Source organism: Echinococcus granulosus (genome assembly GCF_000524195.1).
Source record: "Echinococcus granulosus chromosome Unknown EG_S00008, whole genome shotgun sequence".
Classification (NCBI taxonomy): Eukaryota; Metazoa; Platyhelminthes; class Cestoda; order Cyclophyllidea; family Taeniidae; genus Echinococcus; species Echinococcus granulosus.
The window spans coordinates 903,337-927,292 of NW_020170388.1; the positions used below are offsets into that span (position 1 = coordinate 903,337).

The 23,956-nt window shown below is 42.1% G+C and overlaps 2 protein-coding genes across 2 annotated transcripts; both read left to right on the plus strand. All coding sequences in view use genetic code 11, as the record gives it.

The window, feature by feature from the left end:
- Window positions 1-1,015: 1,015 nt before the first annotated feature.
- Window positions 1,016-18,725, plus strand: EGR_01975 (DNA repair protein complementing XP-C cells; the record flags this gene model as incomplete). The annotated part of the gene is made up of 11 exons (XM_024491224.1): window positions 1,016-1,258; window positions 2,311-2,575; window positions 4,025-4,119; window positions 5,581-5,682; window positions 6,293-6,598; window positions 8,140-8,496; window positions 10,416-10,596; window positions 11,669-13,353; window positions 15,346-15,586; window positions 17,166-17,467; window positions 18,420-18,725. The coding sequence occupies 11 exons, from the start codon at window positions 1,016-1,018 to the stop codon at window positions 18,723-18,725; spliced, it is 4,083 nt and encodes a 1,360-aa protein (XP_024354367.1).
- A 798-nt stretch (window positions 18,726-19,523) lies between these two features.
- EGR_01976 (Dynactin subunit 6) lies at window positions 19,524-23,081 on the plus strand (the record flags this gene model as incomplete). The annotated part of the gene is made up of 3 exons (XM_024491225.1): window positions 19,524-19,754; window positions 21,247-21,414; window positions 22,935-23,081. The coding sequence occupies 3 exons, from the start codon at window positions 19,524-19,526 to the stop codon at window positions 23,079-23,081; spliced, it is 546 nt and encodes a 181-aa protein (XP_024354368.1).
- Between the last annotated feature and the right edge of the window lie 875 nt (window positions 23,082-23,956).

Here is a 23,956-nt window from a genome sequence, read left to right on the forward strand (position 1 = left end):
TTGTAGTTACTGCTGCGCCGACGGGAGTGGTGTAGCTGTTTCATCGAATACAAAGTTGATAGCATCAGGCATTCTGTTAACGATTGTTCCAATTGAATCGTTTGAAGCAGAAAATCGAGGACATTGACTGATTCGCGGTCATTTTTCTGCATGCGTGAGAAGTACTGAGGTTGTTCTGTTTTCCCACTTGTTGGTAAAGTAGGCGTGTTAACTCTTCCGGACCAACACATGTGACTCGGTGAGAAACCCTCACCAAAAAAGATCCCCACCTGTTTGTGGTTAACGGGATTTGCATGATGGAGAGAAGATGATGTGACTGAAACAGTAGATACCACATGGAAACCGATAACTTTTGTGCATAAGTGCAGCCTGAAGTAGGGACTGCACAAATGATCCTCGAATTGCTGATTGAATTCTGTTTTCAATATCATATTCTGATTGTGTATTTATTGGAAGAATGAAGTTGTTAAGTTTACCTTCATTTCGGTGATCTGAAATAGAAAATGTTCTGACATGGAATTGCAAAGAATGATTTATGTATGAAAATTTGAAATTACCTCATTGAAGTGTGGTTTATCTAACTCAATCGACTCTGGCGCTTTGTGTACACTTTTTTGTGCCTCAAACCGAAAAAGTAGATTTTTTTGTAGCAGCACTTTTGTAAAATGTCTACTCTGTGCGCTTTCATTTGTAAAGCTGACTTTGAGTAGTTCAAATTTTACCATTAAGTCATTGTGAAAATCCCAAGGAGTCTATTGAGCACAATTCTAAGGCATTATTGAGAGGGTTAGGACTTGCAGTTGTTAGAAATGCTTGCAAAATACACATCCATCAGTGTTTATTGTGAGGGGAGCGCACAGTTTCACGATGAGCCAATTCAAAGTCATTATAGCTTTTTTATGTTACATTTATCAGTAATCTTCAGTGCTACTCCAAACCAAAACAAATCGCTCCTGCATGTCTGAGTTGCGGCTCATATATGTGCATTTAAGGGAAAGTGGAAGCGAAATCGGTAATGGAAGATCCGCCCCTATGTCAATATCCTTGGCAAGTGAAGCAAGTGGAAGCACAATCGGAGAGGCAAGTGTCCGAACCAACCATGGAGGTTGAGGCTGCCACGGGAAGTGCATCTGTCCAACCCGAGACGAGTGTCGAAAAGCCCTTAGATGATGCAACAGTGCCCACAGAAGGGCCTTCAGATTCGGCGTCAAACGATGACTTAGAGGTACTGGAACGCTCCCTTATTGCCATGGAGAGGGTGAGTTGTTTCCTTGGTCAAGTACCTAGTGTCGAAAAGCTCCTTCCTCTCGATGGATTATGTTTTGTGGCTCTAAGTATATTGAGGAACTGCAATTTGAGATGCTCAGACTTCGTCAGGAGGATGAAGCGAAACGGCTGAAAATGGGTCAACGTCCTCTCCCTTTCGCGGAGGTCGTAGCGGGTATGATAAATTATTTGCCGTTTTTAATTACGCATATATGATTGTCAGCGGATTTGTGTAAGCAGCGACGAGTATCGAACTAGCGAGTGCAAACTGCCTAGGGAGAAAAATTTACTTGCATCGATGGCGAATAGGTGCAATCCGACCCTTTTTAAGTGAAGTTTGTGACTGCCTCCAAACTTTTCTATGCTCATTTTGAGTTGGTCCGAGACCGCTTTCATGTGACCCATTGCTCGCAAACCCTTGGGTAATGTCATTGCAACACAGGAGTTCAATGCTTAGCCAGTGAAGGGTATGAGTTTGCATCTGTTTCGCGCTAAACGCATTAGTCTGTCCATTGTTTTGCCTGTAGTGTCACTTCCGTCAGCTACTGTCGTTTAACGTGGAAATTCTAGAAATTCAAGCCTTTGTGTAATAAGTCTACTGCTGAAGAAGTGTATTCAATTGCACTATAGTTCTTGCATATTTGAAAATTTGTAACACTCCTATTTTATTGTCATATAAGCTCTGCCTGTGCAGATCAAAATTCTAACGTTAGCAATCGGCACTATCAAACTTAGTGAATGGAATATCGTATGAAAGACGAACATCGCTGCAGTTTCCTAAGACTTTCCTAAAGTCCTTGTGATACGTACATTAGTAACTTCTTATTGCTTGATATGATGATTTCCTGCCCATTGGCTTCCAACTCATTTCAACAAATCTGACTGCAAAGTACTTTTGCACGCGCTGTCCCCTGAACGTAGACCCAAGCACCTAACTTTAATAAGTATTGTCTGGAATCACCAAAAAGACGCTTTATTCGAATGGTTGTACGGAATTGCCTATCATTTAATGTATCCCAAAAATACGTCTCAAACTGGCTGAAGGTGCGTTCACTTTCCCTTATACTTCACCATTGCTGGTCATCCTTTCCTTTACCCACAACAGACCTAGAACGCATGCTAACCAGCCTGGAGGCGCACAAAGTGGACTACAGTGTGATGGTGGAGGTACAAGCAGAGAACGTCAGACTGCAGGAAGAGGTTGCCCAGCTCAGTGAAGAGACCCAGTTTCTGCGCCGTGAACTCGAGACTGTGAGAAAAGCCCATGCAGCTGAGTTGGAGACAATTAACCTTGCCAATGAGGAGAAATGTAGGTGCATTGGAGGAAAGTGCAATTCGAAGTTGGAAAACATGAGGAAATCATTGTGAAGTCACCGTGGGGATTTTAAAGTCCTGTTTGGTTAAGTGCACGTTTGATTTCTTAGGAAGTTTTGTTTGAGAATTGGCATCTGAAGGTTTACATTATTTTGCATTGCTGGAGCTTTCACGGAAGACGATTTTATTATTAGGCTCGTAAAAGGCTGCGAAATCAGTAGCATGGGTGACGTGTGCAGAGGTTGACACTGCCAGCATTGTAGCTGAAGTGTTGAAAAATGAAAAGGATGATTGACGCGCTTTATTAACGTTTCTCCTTCGTATGGCTGTTTGATGATTTGGTTTTGGTGCGAGGTGGCAAAGTGAGGGAATTTGCGATTGTAATAGTCATAGTGATTTCAAGCTACACATGGACGAGCGTCACAAGGTTCGTGTAGTTACCGTCCCAGCAATGTTGGACCACTTGAACTGAACTGACGAGGTGAAAGCCAGTGTGCTAGCTGGATGAGCTCCATTACACGAGTGCGAGTAATGGGGTCCGATGAGCAATCGCATGGAAACTGTTGCCATGAGTCTCAGGAGATCGGCCGCCACAACTTACGAGTTGTTCCGTTTTAATATGCTGTCAACTGCTGTCAAGTCTTTTTCTCACTTAATTTAACTCAATTCCTTTTAATTGCACGTGGTTCATGTGTATGGAGTGTGGGCTCGGATGAGGACACGAAGGGGTATCATTAATCGAAAACTGCGCATTTTTTATTTGTTTTGTGTGTGGTTGTGAGCTTTGTCAAAATAAAGTAGTACGTCTTGTGGACCTATCTTACGTGCAAACGTAGTTATTTTTTTAGAAAGGCCGACTGCTATCGTGTATTTTATTTATCATTGCCCATCCTAGCCAATGCACCAGTGATTAATAGGAATTGGGCTTTTGCAGCTGCTTCAAAAAGACAGTTTTGCTTGTAATAGACCAACACATGAATTTCACACAGTGGCAGTATGATTACTAATTTCTATCTTGGCAATTGTCCCACCTTTGACTAGCCATTTGACAAATGGGTTTTCACCCTCTCCAAACTCAACTGAAACGATGCATTAGGAATGTTATCATACCCTTTTCAGCAACCCATGTCCTTTGTGATCAAAGCTTATGCTTAATTGTCGCCACGTTAGACGTTCAGTTTGGTTTATAACACTGCAGTTGCCTTTTTCACTTACCCTTCTTCACAATTGGATACTTAAGGCATGAATTACCTGTTGTAAAAAGTAGAAGTGTTTTGAAAAATGCAGCTTATTTTAATTTTCTTCCGAATTTTCAGTGGTAGCAATGCGCAATGAGTACGAAGACAAGTGTACGTTCCATTAGAATCCAATCTTTTCGCTATCCTGACCGAACAAACACGCGCCTGCATACGTCTGCCTTCCTTTTTTATTCTGCGCTTTCTAGTGACTGAGCAGTCGAAGGAATTGACGGAGATGATGGACAAGGAACAGGCTAATTTTGCGGCCCAAAGAGATGCCTGGAACGAGGAAAGAGCCAGCGTATGTTCTTTCGTGTTTCATCGCCTTAACTTATTCTTCAGGCTGTAGTACCCCATTTTTCATTGGCAGTTCTGTGGTAGATAAAATGACATGATTGGAGCTAAATGCTTTAGGACTTGTTTTGGACCTAATCCCTAATACCCCCTCCAATCAGACCTCCTGATGGTGTTTATGTAGTATTCGGTTGCATTGGAACCACCAACTAGGTAGGACCAAGGCCCACCATATGAATTCGCGTCATATTGGAAGGCTTCTTTGTTTCAATGGTAGAAGGGTAATTTACCCCATCGCCTTCCTCGGGCAAAAGGTGTCGTTCGGGGGTACATCTGGGAAACGTGTCATAGCAGTTGCTTTTTATATCACCAAAACTTATGGCAACGTTTCTCTCAAATTGAAAACGATGCCCATCAGTATTCTAAGCTATCTTTTATTATCCCTAACTTTATATGATAATTAAAATCTAAAGCTGCATTATTTACGCATTGAAGCAAGCCTCAGGTAATGCTGCTTTACTGAACGTGAAGCAAATGAGGATTCGTACGACTGGTCTTCACCACCATTATAGATCGTCAATATCCCATCTGTTTGCATTGACTGACATTGTTAGATGTCATTTTCCACATGTAGGTAGTGATCAATCCGTTTAGCTGCCAGAATCCACAAATTTTCATAGATGGTTGAACTCTTAGGCTATGATATGGCATGAGAAGGCTTTTAATAATTCCAAGGTAATGATATGCGCAACCGTAAAACGATGACGGCACCATATTTTTTGAAAAGTCGAGGAGGTTCCAATGTGATGGAGTGAAATACATGCTCGGTAGTTTGTTAGATCAAAACTGCACCACAACGCCTGTGTTGTTGTTGATTCCAGATTTCATTCTTCAGCTTTCCTTTCCATTTTATTGTTGGTCAGCTCTCTATCGAGGCCAATCTTAGGTGTGCTGTGGCTTAGGGTACTGTTTCTCTTGCATTGCTTGCGTGATCGGTCCTTTTTGTTGGCTGAAATTTTAGGGCTAGTTAAAAGGAGCCTTACTTTACCATAGAGCCTGCGTCTTACGTTAAACTTTAACCCTGGAGTATACATAACTTAAGCTTCCACACGGCTTCGCAGCTGGAATCGTGTTCTTTGAAACCATCCAGTAGGTGGAAGCATTATTTTTCTATTACTTACGTTATCGGGAAATGTGTTTGGTGAAAGATCCTGCTAAACATCCTGTAGCAAGCACATTATCAATCTCGTTTACGACCCAGCTTATTACAGCATTTGGAGACTAAAATTTCATAATTGCAGCATTGAAATGAAAGCAGATCGTGAGTCATTACTGAATGTAGCGGAGAATAAGTGTGGAATGAATGCTTAACGTCTATGCGGTAAACAAGTCAAGGTGGAGGAGTAGGCTGGCTTTTTTAGGGGAAGTTCTGTAATCTTTTCCGAAGGCGACTTTGAATCCCTTTCAGCTTTTGATTGATCATGCCAACGAGCTGGCTTCGATGGTCAAATCAAAGGAACAGAAAATGACAGAGGAAGAGCCCGATTTTCGCACTGAAATTCTACGACAGGTAAATTGGTGATGAGTTGGTTTTTGTTGTATTTTCTACATGAAGTTCTTGCTATGCCCTAAACGACTTGGCCTCAAATGTAAACCATGAGTAAGGAAATTGAGTGCTACTTTCACTGTCATCATGGGGTGAATGCGGTGCTTGTGTTACTGCAGACAACGTTAGAAGGTGTACAAGTTCGGAATTAGCTTTGGCATAAGCAGCACCATAACTGAGAAACTAATAGCATTGGCGGTGGTGGTATGAGCACCGATTCGTGCATTAGCATCATCAGAATTCTGTTTCAATGGGATGAAATTCATATTTCGTGAGAATGGAGAGATCTTCGTAATGATACACATTTGCAACAATTACCATTTCACTGCGGAATCACAAGTGGTTTAGGGTGTTTTTTTTCTTGCCTACTTGATTATGGATGCAACATAGTTTGACCTTTTTTTATTAAATGAACATCAGACATTGAACAGGAGTTTTAGATTTTGCTAAGTGATATGATGTTTGGTGGGAGACTGTCCAGGCTCATTTACTCACAGGTTATTCCAGTGTACGTGTGGTCGTAAATGTCCCACTTTGGTGTTTTTGCCTTTCCTCTTAGATAAACGAGGTGCAGAACCAGGCGCGTGAGCAGGTAGCCCAATTGCAGAGTAGAATTGAGCAGCTTCTGACTGCTTCCACCATGGTGAAGACTTCAACGAGGACGTCAAGGGAAAGAGCAAGGGGCAACAGTGGTAAGACGCCGATCGCTATGCCGACGCCACCACCTCAGTTGCAGTGGCCTCTGCAGCAACAGGAGGCAGAGAATGTGTTGCATAAATCGCCGCCGAGGGTCCCAAGAAAGGTCATGCTTTACCCTTCGCTTAACAGAAACTGTGATGGTGTAGATTTACACAGGTGGATATTGGACCTTCATCCAGCTGTATGAACGACAGGTGGATGGGTCTAAATCATCCACAGACTGAATTGTGGGTATAGTATGATGAATTTTACTTTGGATCGGAAAGGTTGCCTTTTACAGCCGGAACTGACAGTCTTATACCTTTTGATGCAATTGTGAAATTAAGGCTTCCATTCAAACGTAGAACTGAAGGCTGAAAATTAGGGCAAAGGGTGTAAAAGTGCAAGTGTATGCTCTTTGTGAAGTTTTTGATACATTCAGAATCATTCGGATAACAGAAAAGATTTAATGTGACAGACTTGCTTTGTGTTTCGAAAGCTCTCGATTTATGCTGTTCCTTGTGTGGCTTTTTCCATTAGGATAGGCGTACTGATACGTTTATTCTCGTTGTACATGGAAAGCTGGTGTATTTCATAGGAGGTTCTGCTTGGAGGGCTCAACAAGTACAATGAGACAGGTTTCCGGACATTCCATCCTTCTGTTCAGTTAGCTTTTCGATGCTTTATCCAGTTGTTTGTAGTGGTCAATTTCTATAAGGAACAGCATATGGGGCGAGATTGAGCTGTTGAGTGTTTTGGATCAGTGATCGTAGTACTTCGTTGGAAGGTAGTTTAGTAACCCACATCCATGGTAATTACTTGTCTCGAAATTGCCTGTGGGGAAGGCAGTGATGGTGGATTTGATTTACTTTACTGAGAGCATATCCACAGTTTTACTCACTGTAATGTATTTTTGAATTTTAATGAGATTCCTTGAAGTAAAAGGAGTCGGTGGAATCGTTCTAATTTGACTCTGCAGACACAATGAGGTACTAGAGTTGATGCATTCTGAGGAATCCTTTGCTGTCAATTTGGAAGGATTCGGGCACCTATTCTTCTAACAGGTCACTAATGCAATGTCATTCGGCCGTCTAATTGAGTTGATATTTCCAAGCAAGACGTGTTAGGTATCGAGATTTTAAGGAGTGGCTTTCTCTTAATTGCCTTCCACATCAGTATTCTCTCTCTAGTGAGTAACTACTCAGTCATTCAACGGAATTTCTTTTTTAGGCCTACTTTGTTGAAGGCATTACAGTTGCCCTTCTAATCGACTAATCTGATTTCCTCGGTCTACCTCACCTCACTAAGGTCCATGATTCAGTAAAACTAAGGCATCATTGTAGGGCCACGAAATTATCACCTGGTCCACTTTTAATGATCCGTTTCCTCTCACTTCTTGCATTTTGTTTGCTGAATCCCTTTGACACTTCAATGTAGCTTGGCCCTGATATAATCAGGTGCTGCAGTTACCCATAATAATGTTATATTCTCAGCGAAGGAATTATTGTCTTCAAGTAAACTGTAAAATGATTTTACAGGAGGACTTGAAATTCGAATCACTAAAGATGGAATCAAGGTGATGTGATCTAGAATGAAGGTTGGCATAAATGCAACACGTCACAGCAATGCCACAAGTGTACCATTAAAAAATCAAGAGACCATTATCGGCTTAGATTTTCAACAAACACAAGAAAGAAGATAGTAGAAAAGATGTTATTGACTAAAAAATTGTGTGCGTTTCAGATGTCAGCACATTGGAATCACCAAGCTGCTGGTTCATTTACCCGAATCCCAGCACAGAGTGAGGAGGTCTTCGGAAACACCGGAAGTGGACAGAAGCGTGGTTACGGCGAGACCGTCCAAGTCCCACCACCCAAACCACCGGTAGGAGCGGCAGCTCAACTACCAGCAAGGAAGTCGTTAAAGGTTGCGGCGGTGCCCCCAGTCCTTGTCATGGCTGAGGAGCCACATCCCCTATTGGGGTCCCCTGCAAAGCTTAAGGGAAAGGCGGGTGAGTGCCTGGAATTGCCACATTCGAAGTGGGGCAAAGCGACGGATTTGTTGAACCAACGACCATTGGAAGCCTCTTTCTTTCAGCTGGTAAGAAAGTTGATAACAAATTTTATTCTTGACGTGAATTAAAAGTTACGAGCGTAGAATCCTGCTCTACATCTTATGGTGGAATTTTTTCATGGTCTTGCCTCGACGACCTCTATTTGTTTTTCTACCTCTCACAAATAAAGGAGTTACTTTAGTCAAGGCGTAAAACCCGAAATACTGAACCATTTTTTGCTTATTCAGCAATAAAGAAACGTTGAAAACAGTGGGCACTTTACGAACTATTGACAAGAAAATTTGATTGTTTTCATAGGTCACAGGGAATGAAAAAATACTTGACGAAATTAAGATGGAATTCAGCATAGAGATTTGCCAATTTTCCATAGTTTAAATCGAGCAGACCATGAATGTGCAGCTCTTTGAAAAATTCAGCATTGTGCTACTTCAAGTGCATTGTCATTTGCCCATCACTCGAGTCCCGTCTAATCTCGCCTTCCTTAGTTCATTTTGCTGCAGAAACCCCCGCTTGGTCGTACCTCATACGACTGTCCAAGACCAATAAGGCCGATTTTTTGTTCCTACTCTTATCTATTCTATCATTTTGTCAAGTAGCCTTCAGAACAAATCTATCAACACATTATCACAATATTGGGATAGGCCTCCGTTGATGAGCTCGATATTGCTTGATGCATACATGCGATAAAATGCATCCAACCATCCGAATCCGTCTTATGCAGTAGGCTGGTTCAGTTGGAATGCTATCTACGTCAAGCGTTGCCTCCGATTTACACCGTTTGGGATCACTGCATAGGCTTTTTTATTAGAGCTACTTCCAAGTCAGGTTTATTCTAGCTTAAAGAAATTTGCATTCGCATTGGGCTTCCTACTTTTACCAAGTTTGGGGAAAAAAGGAGCAAATGTGTGAGTTGAATAGATTCATCAAAATTTCCATCGTCCCATTATAATGATCTCTCACCTTCCCCGTCAAGACTCGTAAAGGCAATTTTCGAGGCAGCAGTCAACGTGAATCACTGAAGATTTGCATGATCGGTATTAGGGGGAAAAATTATCTAGGAAAGAGGACCATACTGCCATAGTTTGACCGTCACCACCGAAATTGTCATTAATTTTTGTTCATTGATAGGAAAGTCAATTTGATAAAGCTTATTTATAATTTGAAACCCTAAGGGCCAAATAATTTGGTGAAGCTATTCAGAATAAAACATGAACTGCAGAAAAATTCCTTGAATTAATCGCTCTTGCTACCCATAGGTACAGGGCAACGAGTTTCGCCTTTATTGGACGCTTATACCTGTTGAAGCCCTTGTACTTGTAGACCCAAAAAGCTGTCTATCCTTCCTCGCATGTGTTTATCTAGTGCTACCGCCAAGAAACTTTGGTGGCCATCACCTGGGAGCTGTGGATGAGAATAGGGCGTCATCTCCTTCTATTTAGCAATAGCCAATGATGCAATTGTGCGTTTAACAAATGGTGGAGTAGGAAAGTCATTTCTCAGCATTCCACGCCTGCGCCTTATATTGCATGTATGTAGGCGTTCGCATCCTCTAAGTCCCTACAAGTTACAACAAGTCCTAACAGGGGCTTACACTGAGAGCTGCATTAGGGTTTAGGCACTCGATACCTTTGATAACAGTTAATTAAGTCAGAATTTGTCCGCTAAACTCGGAAATATGCGTAGCACTAAGTGCTGTAGGGACTAATTAACCGAAATGAAGCATCTATGGAGGACAAAAACGACTTTCTTGCCATATAGCAAACTTTTTAAGCGGTAAACCTTGAAAGCCTTTAGCCCTAGCATTTCATTCTGATCATCATGGTCTTTCTAAATGCTTCCACAAAATTACACTACTTTTGGGGTAGATCTCCCGAATTTACTAGATATTTGCTTCTCCGTGAGATTGATATTCATCTAAGAGGCCGCGAACAACTGCCGTATTTAGCCGCCTGCCGACGCACTAAATGCCAACTTCATGACCTCTGATGACTGGTTTGACTACGGAGATGAGCAGTCTCAAAACGGAATTCAAGGCCAAGTGGCGGATGTTTCTCAAGCTCTTCCACCTCCACTGCCATCGATATCGCCAATGCCACTACACCAGCAGCAGCAGCAGGTTGGATTTGGTGAGAAAAGGAGGCATCTTTTCACCGTCCATTCGGGTAGCAATTGACTTGTTGATGGCTTCCATTTGACCGATACATTATCTTGTCAAACCGCATAGTTTGTGCAGTTAATAGCACATTTTCAAAAGTTACTTCCTCCCTCTCCTGTATGTTGCCTGAATCTGTTTGTATTCTGTTGTGATCATTTTGTCTTTTCGAAGAGAACTATCTGTTGCGTTTGCGATGGCTCTGGATGATTAATTCTGGAATTGTATTTGTGGCATTACCAGACAAAGAAATGCGATTCCCCTGTACTACGTGTGAAAAGGTGAACAATTGCACTAACTAACGTCTGCTTGTGGGCGCTGCTAAAAATTACTTGCTTAGCATAATTTCAGAGCACAATCTGCACCTTCAAAGAGAGTAGTCTTTGCCAGATAAAACGCTGACCAACGAGAACGAGGCTGGATGTCTGCAACTCACCACCGAGCACACTCAACATAAAGGAAACAAACTGTTCAATGCTAGACGAAAGGCACCTTTCCCTTGGTGAAATTGGGTAAGTACTTAGAGTAAAGCTTCCAGAGTGGGGAGAATACTTGTCCTCGAAGTTTTGCTGTGTACATTAACTTGGCCAATCTAGAAATTACAAGGATTTGTATACGAAAAGTACAAGTTGGCTCAAGTGCTAAGTTGTATTCCACTAGACCAACATATTTCTTTATAAACAAGCTAGGGCTATAAATATGTGTATTCAAAAAAGCAAGTGATTTTTAAATTATTTTGCTTAGAATCTAATTATATAACGTCTTGACCAAGTTTAATCTGAAATTTCACTTACTGGCTAAATACAATCTAAGCAATTTATTTTAGTGATCGATTGATGGTGGCGCACTGCTTGAGTGGTCTGCGAATTGGTTTTTGTATTTGACGGTAGAACGCACACAGTGTGGTCTCCCACAGTTACCTTTATCCCCCATATAGCTGTTACTAACAGTTAGTCGTTTAAATCGATCGATTTGCTCGTTGGGCTGTCGGGTCCTTTGCATTTTGGGTCAGATTTATATCAATTCATATGTTCAAAGGCTTTAAGTTATGCCTTCCCTTAGAACTCGTCGTCGCGTCTACAAGTCGCAATACTTTGAAAAACTGTCAGATTCAGACGCCGCTGTCAGCAGTGGAGATGAATTTACTCCACCCCTAAAATTGAAATCGACGCCTCGCTCTAAGACTGCATCCGGACGCAATAAGAGTCAAAGTAAAACAGAGCCGTCCAACGCTGCTTCACCGATAATTTCAGATATCAAGGGAAAGCCTCTTTCGAGGTCGAATGGGAAGAAGAAGGATAACACTGAGGAGGATCTGACTGTCACTAAATTATTTAGAAAGTTCAGTCGTAGATCCAAGAAGGTGAAGGTGGAAGAAGCCCCGAAAGAAGTCGTAAAAGTCGAAGAGTTTCTCACTGATAGTGAACCTAGTGACGCAGATGGCTGGGAAGACGTGTCTAATCCTCCTTCTGACGCGGAGGCTAAGCAAGCTGCTTCAGCTCACAAGGAATTTGAGTTCTTAAGTCAACTTATACAGAAGCCAGAAAATGAGGTAACTAAGGTCGAAGACGAGGGACCTCTGGAGATATCTGTTAGCACTCTTCCTCGTGGGAGATCGTCTTGTCGGGATCCTAAGGCTCTCGCCGCACTTGCTTTGGCTAGACAGATCCGTGAACGCGCTCGGACTCTCCACATATTCTACGTTCTAGAATTCCTCACTTTTGGTCGATTTGCCAATAAGGCGTGTGATGATGCAACGATTCGCGCTTTGGCTTTATCTCTGATCGTTATACCCAAGTCGTGGGATTTAGCAGCTCTTCAATCACTCGTTCACACCTTTGCTTCCCTTAATCACAATGGTCCCAAGATAAAGAATCCCGACATTCGCGAGGCGATTCAAACCCGATTGCAGGTAGGTAGCACTTCAGCTGTCGATTGTGCGCTCCTGATGGTCGCTGCGCTACGAGCCTGTGGTCTGGATACACGTCTTGTCTTAGCTTTCGCTCCACCATCGCTGAAACCTGGTACGAACACCACGGCTCGTGGCCTCAAGAAACTCAAACCCCTTGGCCCCTCATCTCGAACTTCAAAAATAATCTCGTCAGAGAGCGAAGACGAAAAACAAAGGCTGTCCTCGAAGTACTTCTTTTTTGGTGAAGTCTACCTGCCCTCTGACGAAGTGTGGTACAGTATCGATTTTTCGCCTCCCACAGGACGGGTGATGGCGGATGTCTCCTTTCACTTCACCAACTTTCCCTATGTTGTGGGCTTTCATTCCACCCATTGTAGCTACCTCGGTCGCACTCCAATTGATTTGGCACCTCGATACGATCCTACCTGGATGTCCATGTCTCGAGATCACCGCATTCCTGATCCTCTGTGGAAGAAGCTTCTTACCACACTGAGGGGTCATTGCGACGGGGATGTGGTCGATCTGCGAGCGAAAGACGTTGGTGGGATGGAAGAGATGCGAGACGCGGCAGGTATGGAGAGGATTTTCGACTACCTGCGGAGTCTCCCCCTTCCAGTGAAGGTGCAGAACTTTAAGGGCCATCCACTATATGCTCTGAGACGGCACCTTCTGAAATTTGAAGTGATTTATCCGCCGGACGCACCGGTAGTTGGGTTTCTTAAGGTCGGAGGCAAAGCGAGCGAGGTTACGGAGCCTGTTTATCCTCGGGAGTGTGTTCATATTTGTCACACTAGAGAGTCGTGGTTGAAGGAGGCAAAGGTGAGTTGACTGTTTCATCATATTTGCTAACTGTCGAATCTTGATTTCCTAGTGGTTGTGTTTCTTTACATCTTTTCATGTTTAATTTACGCGAATGTGTTGCGGAAGCGTTTCGAATCCGAATTGGTGTTGTTTCTAGTGCGGGATCCATGGTATAAGTTTACTGCCATAAACGGTAGTATCATTTCATGTTCACCGGTGCTTCGTCTTAGACCATTGAGATACATGTGAGCATGTTTTAAAGTGGTTATCATCCCGGAGATTTATCTTTTGTCCCTGTCCAGAATCATTGCTTCAAAATACAACTAGATGTAAGAAATAACTGTGCTTTCGGTCCCATGGATTAAGCGCCGCACTAAGAATAGTTAGGAGGTTAATGCAGTGCAATTATAAATATACTGGAAATTGACTCATTTCCCAATCCCCTTTGAACACAAAGCTAAGTCTGCCGGCCATTTATTTTTAAACTCAATTAAACTGTTACCGCATTAGTTGATTACACATCCTTATTGTGGCTCGATTTTGGAATCATTTAATGTATTTTTTCGCGTCTTTTGATATTTGGAGCGGTTTTGCTCTATAGCTCTAGTAGCTTGCTTAAAATTCACTACCAGATTACTCCTCGGCCATACCCGCATTCATTTCGCCATTGTGGTGGTTGGCGTTTTGTGAAAGGATAATTGCAACAGTTACTAAGCTTTTGACTATTTGATGTCTAATGGATGAGAAGGTTCCTTAACTAGACCATGTAATTTGTGCTTCAGGTCGGTTCAAAGTTGACTCCTAGTGGAATTTTTAACTTAGGAGAACCCTTACGCAAGGATTTGGCTTAGGTTGACTTAATTTTAAAGACTCACTGCTCACATGCACCGTAAACCTTTGCACCGAAATGCACACTGATTGAATTAGGTCGTTGTGGCACGTTTTACTTTGAACAGAATAAAAGTGAATTCATCACCATCGCGGAACTATCCACGTGGATTGATTTTCGACGCCACTGAGTCTAACTTCCACCCGCCTTGTAGTGTGTGGATCCCGAGTTATCACCTGATCTATCTGAGTCCTCATGTCCATCACCTTAGTTTTCATGTAGAAGTGATCGTCCCAACATTATTTGAAACTGCACGTCTCATGTTTGCTTCAATTTACTCACATTTCTTGCAATGTGATTTTCGTTTCGGTAATCTTCTAGTTAATTCACGATAATATTGTGACTCCTTGGATCTATTCGTTTCCTATTTTAAATTGATCTGTGGTTAATCGTCTGTACTTTCTGAGCTCCACACGGAGTTGCTTCAAAATAAATTTTACGCCCCTACACGTTTAAAAATATGCTTGACAAAGCATCGATGATAGACTACATTAGCGTTACACTTTTCCACAGACGGCCGATTTTTTGAGCACAAAAGGAATCCGAAGTGGATTCAATCTTAAGGTGTTTTTCGATACCTGCCGTAGAGTTCGAATTCGTTGACATTAAAGAAGAATTCGTGCTTTATTTTCCAATTGGGTCTGACGTTGGTCCTTCAAAATATGCATTTCATCGTGTAAATTAAAGTGTACCGCATGCTTAATTAAATGGACATTATGGCCTTTTGGATCAGCGTTAAAGCCTCACCTTTTGGGTGTTCCGAAGCGAATTCTTATGTGAAGACCGTTTTTCTACCTATCCTTCATGTTGATTAATGGCATAGAAGAACTGAAGAAGGTACTAAGGATTTTTGTTTCACTTCGACTCCATCTTAATCGGGAAAATTTCTAGCTAACTACCCACATCTGATGCTTCGTATAATCGGGGTCCTATTCCACTATAGCATGCGAGCTCTCTGAAGAAAGCATAAGACCCATGGATATAGATATAGCATTGCTGCTGCCGTACAGAAAGCTCAAGGAAGTTATAATCATAGGACCGAAAGTCAGTATAAATGCCTAATTTTCAAGGATTGCAAAGGTTTTTAATCTCACGGCCATATCTAATTGCATTCTCCACAGACTATTCGCTTGGGCGAGAAACCGGCAAAGGAGGTAAAGGCGATGATGACGATGAAGCGCAAACTCCTTCAAGAGACAAATGGACCAACACCCATGGTAGAGTTGTTCGGACCCTGGCAGGTCGAGGACTACGTACCTCCAGTGGCCGAGAATGGTGTTGTGCCTCGTAATGAACATGGCAATGTGGAACTCTTCAAGCCATGCATGCTACCCATTGGTTGTGTACACATCCGTCTGCCCGGTAGGCGTAATCACTAAATTTTGCAGCTTGCCGTTCAAATGGTTTTGCGCAGCTAGCTTTTTAACTTATTGAATTGTAGAGGTAGATTGTTTAATGTTGTCATTTGGGCTGGCAATTGTATTACGCTACCGCTAATTCACACGGAATAGTAGGGTGGGTATGTTTGCTTTTGATAGTGTTTTTTTGTTAGTCTTGGTCTTGGTTCAGGTATGTCACCCAGTTGGTGCACTTTTGGGGCTGAAATCACTTTGATTTGGCTAGTAGCTACACCACTGATGCTGTTATGATACAAGCAAATCTGGAAACAGAAGAACTAGAAGACTAGTACCATGGATGATATAAGAGGAGTTCCATTTTACCTCGCAGTAATCCCATCACCGTCTGTGTGTTCAGATCCGCCGTTACATTAACCATCTTTTGGATTCGTAGTACCCTTCTTTTTTTAAGCTTCATCTCTAGCGTTCCTGGTGGTTACTGCTCTGCATTTCTTATCGACGGTCGTCCAGTGGATTATGATCAACATGGCAACAGCAAAGAAGATAGTGCAATGAATTCACCTCAAGTAGATAATACTTCTGATTACATTACCATTGGTGTCTTTTTTGGATTTAGGTGGGGTTTCTGAATTGATTGGGGAGCTATTTGTTTGAGAACTAGTGCAAAGCCTCGACTGTGTGTTTGGAGCGACGACTGTCCATGTTAACGATCTTTCAGGCCTTTTTGGATGATGGGTATTGTATTCACGTATCCTAATCACGAGTCAGTGTGCTCGTAGTAGTGGTTCAAGCTATTGAATTTATTCCAACCTGGTTCCGCCTGACTGCCGCTTACTAGGTTTGACTTGAGAATGGGGTGGTTGCTAAAGATCAAATTGGTCTCAGTAGCTTTTCCGTTGAGTTTCATTGTAACCCGCCTTTTGCCTAACTTAGACACGGATCTACATAAGGCTAAGTATCCGAGACATCGGAAGTCATACTTTACCAGCTCTAGGTCGAACCATGGTGAGTTCTAGTGGATTGTGGTAGTTTATTTTCACTGCACGAGGTGAATGCGTGTGTGAGTGATGGTAAATCAGGTCAACTAATTGAGTCCGGCTAAAATATTTTGGCCTGATCGGGCAGTCAGGACACGGGACGACTGATGCAAACACGTGACTCTGGACCTCTTAACATGTATTTACAGGTTTGGGGATACACAGCAGATGTTTTTGTGACTTTTTGCCCCATTATCCATCCACAGAGAATCGAAGTCTTCATTAGCGTTTACCGAAGCTGTTACTGTGCCCCCCGGATCACCTTACCAAGCGTACTAGTTTGGGAGAGGGTTCATCACAAACGTTCATATGGACTCAGAGGCTACCAGTTTTACCTTGTTTCTGCATCACCAGCATCATCATGTGGTCAAATAGCCGATTAAAAAGAATATCGTCTACTGCGTTAGCTTGACACTTCGCTACTTAATGCTTACATCCATCTTTGTTATAATGCAGATTTCTCGAAGAAACTCCGAATCATTATAGACTATAGTCTTCAGTTGATCTTGGTTCTCCTAATCTTCCCTCCCATTTTACTCCCTCTAGGCATCCAACACATTGCCAAGCGCCTTGAGATCGATGCAGCACCCGCGATGGTCGGTTGGACGTTCCACAAGGCAGGTTGGGCGCACCCCGAATACGACGGCTTCGTAGTGTGTCGTGAGGTCGTGCCAATTCTCGTGGACGCTTGGCGTGAGGAGCGCATGTCTGCTGCCGTGGCGGCAGCAGTCGATCGCACTGAACGTGCCCTGTCAAACTGGAAACGTTTAACACGAAACTTATTACTGTGGCAGCGCATTGAGGCGGGATTCCAGTTGGCTAAGGCGACGGTACATGCTGCACCATCGGTGAGTCGGCTTTTACTGGCAATGTCTCTGAAGTTATATCAAAGGTCGGCAGCTCTCCGCTGGCAATGGTATTTCGTATACCGATCACATTTCGTAGGAGCGTTTGTTTAATGCTTTGTGGATAAAATTGGGTTTGGGGGCTCTGATACAATTTCGTTTGGTCTTCGCCTTCCCAGTCATCTATATTAGTTATTGTCAGCCTTGAGTGAGGTGAGATCTCAAGAGGTTGGGTGTTTGCTACCTGTTCAAGCGTGGTAGAGGTCAAGTCGCTTATGCCATGAAAAAAAGCGGTGTGCTCAAAACTCCTACTCTGCCTTAAAATGAAGAGCCGTTTTTGAGGGCGTCATAAGCCACGTTTAGTGGTGGAATAATTCTGTTGTAAACGCACATAAGGATTAGTGGCTGATGGCGTTCTTCGCATAATTACAGCCGGAGAATGACATCCGAATAGGGATATGATAATAGTTTTTTAGCATTACGTATGATTAAGACGAGCACAAATCAACAGATTGTACAAAGTGTATTTCTTCTTCCACTTTCCCTTATGCAGTAGTAAACATTGTTTCTTTTTATCAATTACACTGCCTCATTTCCTCTTCATCTCATCAGGCTGGGTGGGTTACTGCTACTGTTGGCAACTCAGTAGTAAGTGGTCCACTCAATCCTTACTGTAATACCAACTTTTGAGTAAAATTTTGCTGACTTTAACTAGCGTTACCCTGTTATGGCATCGTCAAAAGGACCAAAATGGCGGTTTTTCAACCATTTATCTACTGATAGAAATTTAGGTTTGGCGATTGTTTTTAAAGATAACGATTGCGTTTTGAAAGCGCACTTTCGAGAGAAAATCTGGCGTTTGATAAGATAAATTGATTTCTTTACAAGGAAATACACAAGAACACGGAGTTTGGAGGAGAGGAATTCATTTTATCAACTTATTCTCTCTTCTTAGCCGATGTCAACAGGTGAGGCTAAAAAGTCATCTTCATCTAAGCCAACGCTTTCCGACCCCCCGTGGCAGACCCTGGCCACTGCCAAACCCGTTTTTCCGCGTCTTCTCGATGTTTCCGATTTGGTGAAAGCTGTGCCAAATCACAAGCCAAAGTTAAAGTCCAAACGTTCAGCAAGGAAGCCACCTCTGAAGAAACGCCGAAGACGGCGTCAGCCTTCCACCTCAGAGGATGAAGAAGAAGACGACGACGAAGAAGAAGAAGAAGAGGAAGGGGAAGAGAGTTTCACATCTCCTGACTCGGACTAGAGACCAACATTTATTCGCCTCTGCATTTACTCTTTTTGCATAAAATATCAAGAGATTCTATTGCTTTTTCCAAAACATATCATTTTTACAATCTTGTACTTCTTATATAGAACGTTTGCCATTTGTATGATGTGGTTGGGGGATTTTAGCTTAGCCTATGCGATTTCCTTCTTTCGTCAACTTGTTTTTTATATTAATTTTCTGATAGCTTTCTTTAACTACTTCAGTCTCCATTTCCTACTCCTAATTCGTCAATTTCTTAATTTGCAAGATAGCATGTGATATTGGTTGGTTTTCCACCCAGAGGGTGGCTTCGCCCTCTATCCAAATGGTACAGCTGCTTGTTATTTTTTCTAGTCTTTCTCACAATTTTTAAAAATCATAGGCTTGAATGTGTGTCCGCGGTATGCTTTCGATGCACTTAGCGTAGTCGTGTCCGGAGCAAGCCTAGTCTCTACTTCCTCTGTTCTCCTTATTCTACACGTTCACTGGCGTTCTAAGGTCATGTAATCCCTAGGAAGGGTTTTTTGCTTAGGGACTTCGGATTATCATGCTCACTATTTCGTTAACTATTTCCCCAATCTTATTCAGTACACGTCCCAAGTTAGAGGAGCAGGTTATTCAAGGCTTTGTATTTTAGTAGGATTTTAACCTGTCTTTTCAGTACTTAGTGTTTTGAAATTCTTGAAAATTCTAAAATGAAGCGACGGAATCCATTTTTTCGCTTCTTTCAAATGTTTATCCAATGGTGTCATGCCGACCCATTCTCACTTTACTTTTTGTACCCAGCTCACCACGATGTCAAGAAGGGATCTGACTATAATGCCAGGCGCAGTGGTTGCTAGTGAGTGTGACATACAAGGTGATATCACCGTTGGCACCCGCACCGTCATTCATCCCAAGGCACGGATCATCGCAGAGGCTGGGCCCATTCGCATTGGTGAGTCAAATCTCATTGAGGAGCAGGTGGAGATCATCAACAATGTACCCAACACCATTCTCATCATTGGTGACTTCAATGTCTTTGAGGTAGGTCCTTTCGTCATACTTTTTTGAATCGCTGTTTCCATTAGCATAAGATTTGGTGATATCTAACAAGGGCATTCTATGCTTATCTTCATTTCAAAGTCTTCATTGATGCTTGAACAAAGTTAGTTATCACTCAACGCTGTTTACATCATCAGGGGTTTTAACCCTGAGAATGGAGTCCTTCACCAAGCATTCTTGAATCAGTAAATAGTGACGTCCTTCACAGGAATTTTACCCCGAGGACTAAATTGAAAATTGCTGAATTTGGTAGCTTTAACGTGTTTGAGATTCCCCTTTTTCCTTCCGGGACTCCTCCAATTATGTGATTTGTAATATTGGTCGGTAATGTTAGTCTTGATGTTTACTTGATTGGGATTAGCTATGCTGTCTTTTCGTCGTGTTGCTTTGATTAGCTTAGTTTTGTTTCAGTCCGAAAAGTTATTTGATACCTATGCTGTCATCGGGAGCGAATTCAATGGCTTTGCGGTGGACTATATTTCTTTGGACCGAAAAATGATAATGTGGTCTGTTAAAAGTAAACATTACCCTTTTTACTTTTAAAGTTATTCCTTATTATCTAGTGACCTCAGTGTCTTCAGTGTGAATTCTCTCGTCATCCTATCCCTTGCCACATTCTTCCGACTTTTATCATGAGTGGATTCATTAAAAGCTTTACATTTTTGTAAATGCCAAAGATGGCAAATACAGTGACCGATTATTGATATTGAAATTGAATAGGTTACGGAAAGCCACTTGTTTTTTGGGGGGATTTGTTTGTTTCTAATACAAAATTATTTACTGATTTCTATCCCGAAATTTCTTTTCAATCAGAAGTTTGATTATGCTTTTGCCGATCAGACGATAGAAGATCTTTGTGATAACGGGTATAGGTTTCTGCAAGGTTCTTTAAGGAATTCTCGAGACAAATAGGAAAATTGTCAATGGAGAAGCCTTTAAATATAGGCTTTTCTCTTCCTCTAAGTCGTTAAATGTGTTTGCACATCTCTTGCTTGTGAGAGGTGCAACTTTGGTGACTTGTTGTGATTGGTTGATTATTCCTTAGTCATTGGTCTTTGACAGTGCCGTAAGAGTGCATAGAATGACAGTTGAATATTTCCTTTTCTGCAATTGATAAATGTGATTGAGAGGTTCCTAAATCAATCTCCATTGTATCTCGCATTCATGCGTCGCCCAAATGGAGGAGATTAGTAATTCATTGGTTTGCAACTGGAAAAAAATTGTTAATAAAGTGTCTGGAAATGAGCTTTTCCACCGTTAACCCATATCGTGTCATCTCACTTGCCATGTCCTACTAGTGCTTTGACTCTCATCTTGCCTCCGACTTTTAACGGTGCTCTAAAACACCCAAAATGGATGAGGCGTCAGTGGTGCATCTTCTTAAAAAGTCCACTCGGAAAATACACCTTTTTAGCGCCATATCATGCTGTCAACATGGCAATATCTAAAAATCCAAACTTCAATCGTCCCTTAGGTGGGAGCTCGGGTTCACAGTCGCGAGGTTGGCAACAGCAACGTCTTTGAATCCAAGTGTTTCGTCGGTCCACAGGTTCGCATCTCCAACGGTTGCGTCATCGGCGCGATGTGCTCTCTCACAGCCCCAGAGCACCTGCCTGAGAATACCATTGTATTTGGCGAAAGGGTGAGTAGTTCTTCCCCGTCTATTGCAACGGTGAAAATGCAAATGGTTTTAAAATACACAGCTGAGGATTTACTATGCATATTGGGTTAAGGGTACATTCTCAAACTTGGCATAGTGTTTTAATGTTTCAATTAATGGGACTATTCATAAATTGCTTTCATTGTGATGCTTTTTAGTTCTTGAAACACCTAGTTTCTTACCCTATTATATATCGGTAACGCTCCGCATCTCGCGATAATGCGTCAATGTGTTTGTCGCAGAGGATATGTAATTTGTATAAATATGAAGTCCGTCCATTGTTCAAGTGTTAATAAATGCTAGTGCCAAATGCCCAATGTCCATATTCTCCTGTACTGGCTAGCCGGTTTTGTGATGTAGTGGTAAATGGTGTAATCATAATGTGAGCATCTAAGTATCATGGCCAGGAAGGACAGTATGCCCTAAAAAATGTGCTGTGGTCGACCAGATTCACTGCTTAGTGATATGTGTAACCGAGACATCAGTCGTCGCTAGGGGTGCTTCTATGAAGGCGAAGATTTTTCATCATCTTATCACGTTGGACGATTTGCACACCTGACGTATTTCTGCTTGATCTGTGGTTGGAAATTGGACGAGATGGGAACAATGTCCAAATTCCAACTTTCATTTAAGAACAGTTGATAAGACGTTTCCATTCGTCTTGCAATTTGTGTTCAGTTCGTTCTTTTTCAATTATTTGGTAAGATTTTCTACGATCTAGAGCCACCGGCTTTCTGATTGTCTCAACGGGAGACTTGCTATACAGACGATTCCTTGTTCTTTTCCATTTTCTCCCGTCTAGAGTTTTCGCGATTTTAATTTCCAGTTCCTTCTATCCTTCAGTCTGCCTGGACTTCAATTTTCCCGTTAGACCATCATCATTAGTGTTGGCGACGTTGAATCACTGTTCGAAGGCTTTAAAAGGCAACTTTGAAGTGATTGTTAGGTTGAACCTTTCAAACCTTCAATATTTAGGCAGGACTCATTTCGTTTCGACCCCATTTACTGTTTTATGCAAATATTTCTGCATACTGTAGTTTGTTTTGTTTCCATTCTTCGAATTCAACTTATTAATCACTATTAGACACTTGTCAAATTGGCCACACTGCAGCGTATTCATTGTGTTCCATGAGCAATATCACCGCTAATGAAGTGCACGTTCTTCCTGTGTCTGATCTCAATAGATTTTGCGTATTTTGTCCCGATTCATGAAGATCAGGTATCTTTGGGCTCACAGACACGGTGGTAGCGCGAAGTCTTTTCAAAATATGGGATGACTTTATTTTCGAGTCGCATCGTCTATCAAAACTGTGTTGTGTGCTGCAATTTGCCTTCACTTTTTAGCCCTTGATCCTTAACGAACACTACTGTAACAGACAGCCTCGTTTGACCACCGTTTCTCGGGTTCAAAGTTCAACTAGTCATTTTACGTTCTAAGTTCTTTGCACCCACATTATGTGCCAGCTTCGTTTCAGTGCTCTGCATCGTCCTGACTTTTGTAGTGCCTAAGACGGGTGGCCACAGAGAGACCTATGCCGCAAACGCTACAGTTGGACTTCTTGAGCAAGATCCTGCCCAACTATCATCACCTTCTACTGGTCAGCAGACCCTCTGTCAGCTCAATCAAGGGCGCTCCTACCACTCGCTAAAATTCACGCGTTGTCACCCTCTCTTATACTTTTTAAAATCGCGCTGGCTGTGTTTACTGTGTTCTACTAATATATATCTTCCATTCTTCCATGTTGTTTGACTTTTTAATTGCCTTTTAGAATGCGCTCATTGGTATCTGTTTGCTTGTGGATTCGTTTTAACTAGCCGACATTTCGTGCTCCTATTCCTGAGTTATTCTTTAAATATTCCCTACCAATCTTTGTTTTACTACTTTATGTCTTGCTGCATAGTACCACTTTCAGCCTGGTCTTTGTTATTCCGGAATCGCCTAATAAGTTGTTTTTATCCTCCCCGAGAGTTTTAGTCTTTGGTTTGCCTGCCGGAATGCTAACTTAGGTGTTTTGGGGTTTTTGTGCTGTTATTTTCTGCTCTGGATATATTTTTTGGTAAGTTAAGTGTTATTTTTTAAATTTCTATCCTTACCAAAAACGGTATCCATTTTATGCAGCTATGACTGCTCTTTCGGCTGGTCGTCTTTGAATCAGCCTTAAGTTATGTTCAACACCTCGTTCCTTTTTCGTTTCTTTTCGCTATGCCAACAGTATTGTCATGATTAATGGGTACTGATCACTCCTCTGCACAATTAAACCTGCTTTTCGAGCATCTTTCATGTTTCGTGAAATATTACCTTCCATTCTTACGAATTTTTAATGTCAATTGGCTTTGTGGGTTTTATTTGAAGCACCTACATCTAGCTCTAGAGCGTATCTGTACAAATTCTTGAAGTTGACCATCTTGGAGTTTGCCGTCCAGTTGAGCCATCGTGTTTGGCGCATTTCTAGAACGATATTTTCAATCAAAACCACTGTTTGTGTGTGCCCTCTTTGGTCACAATTTCGAGGGGAAATGACGT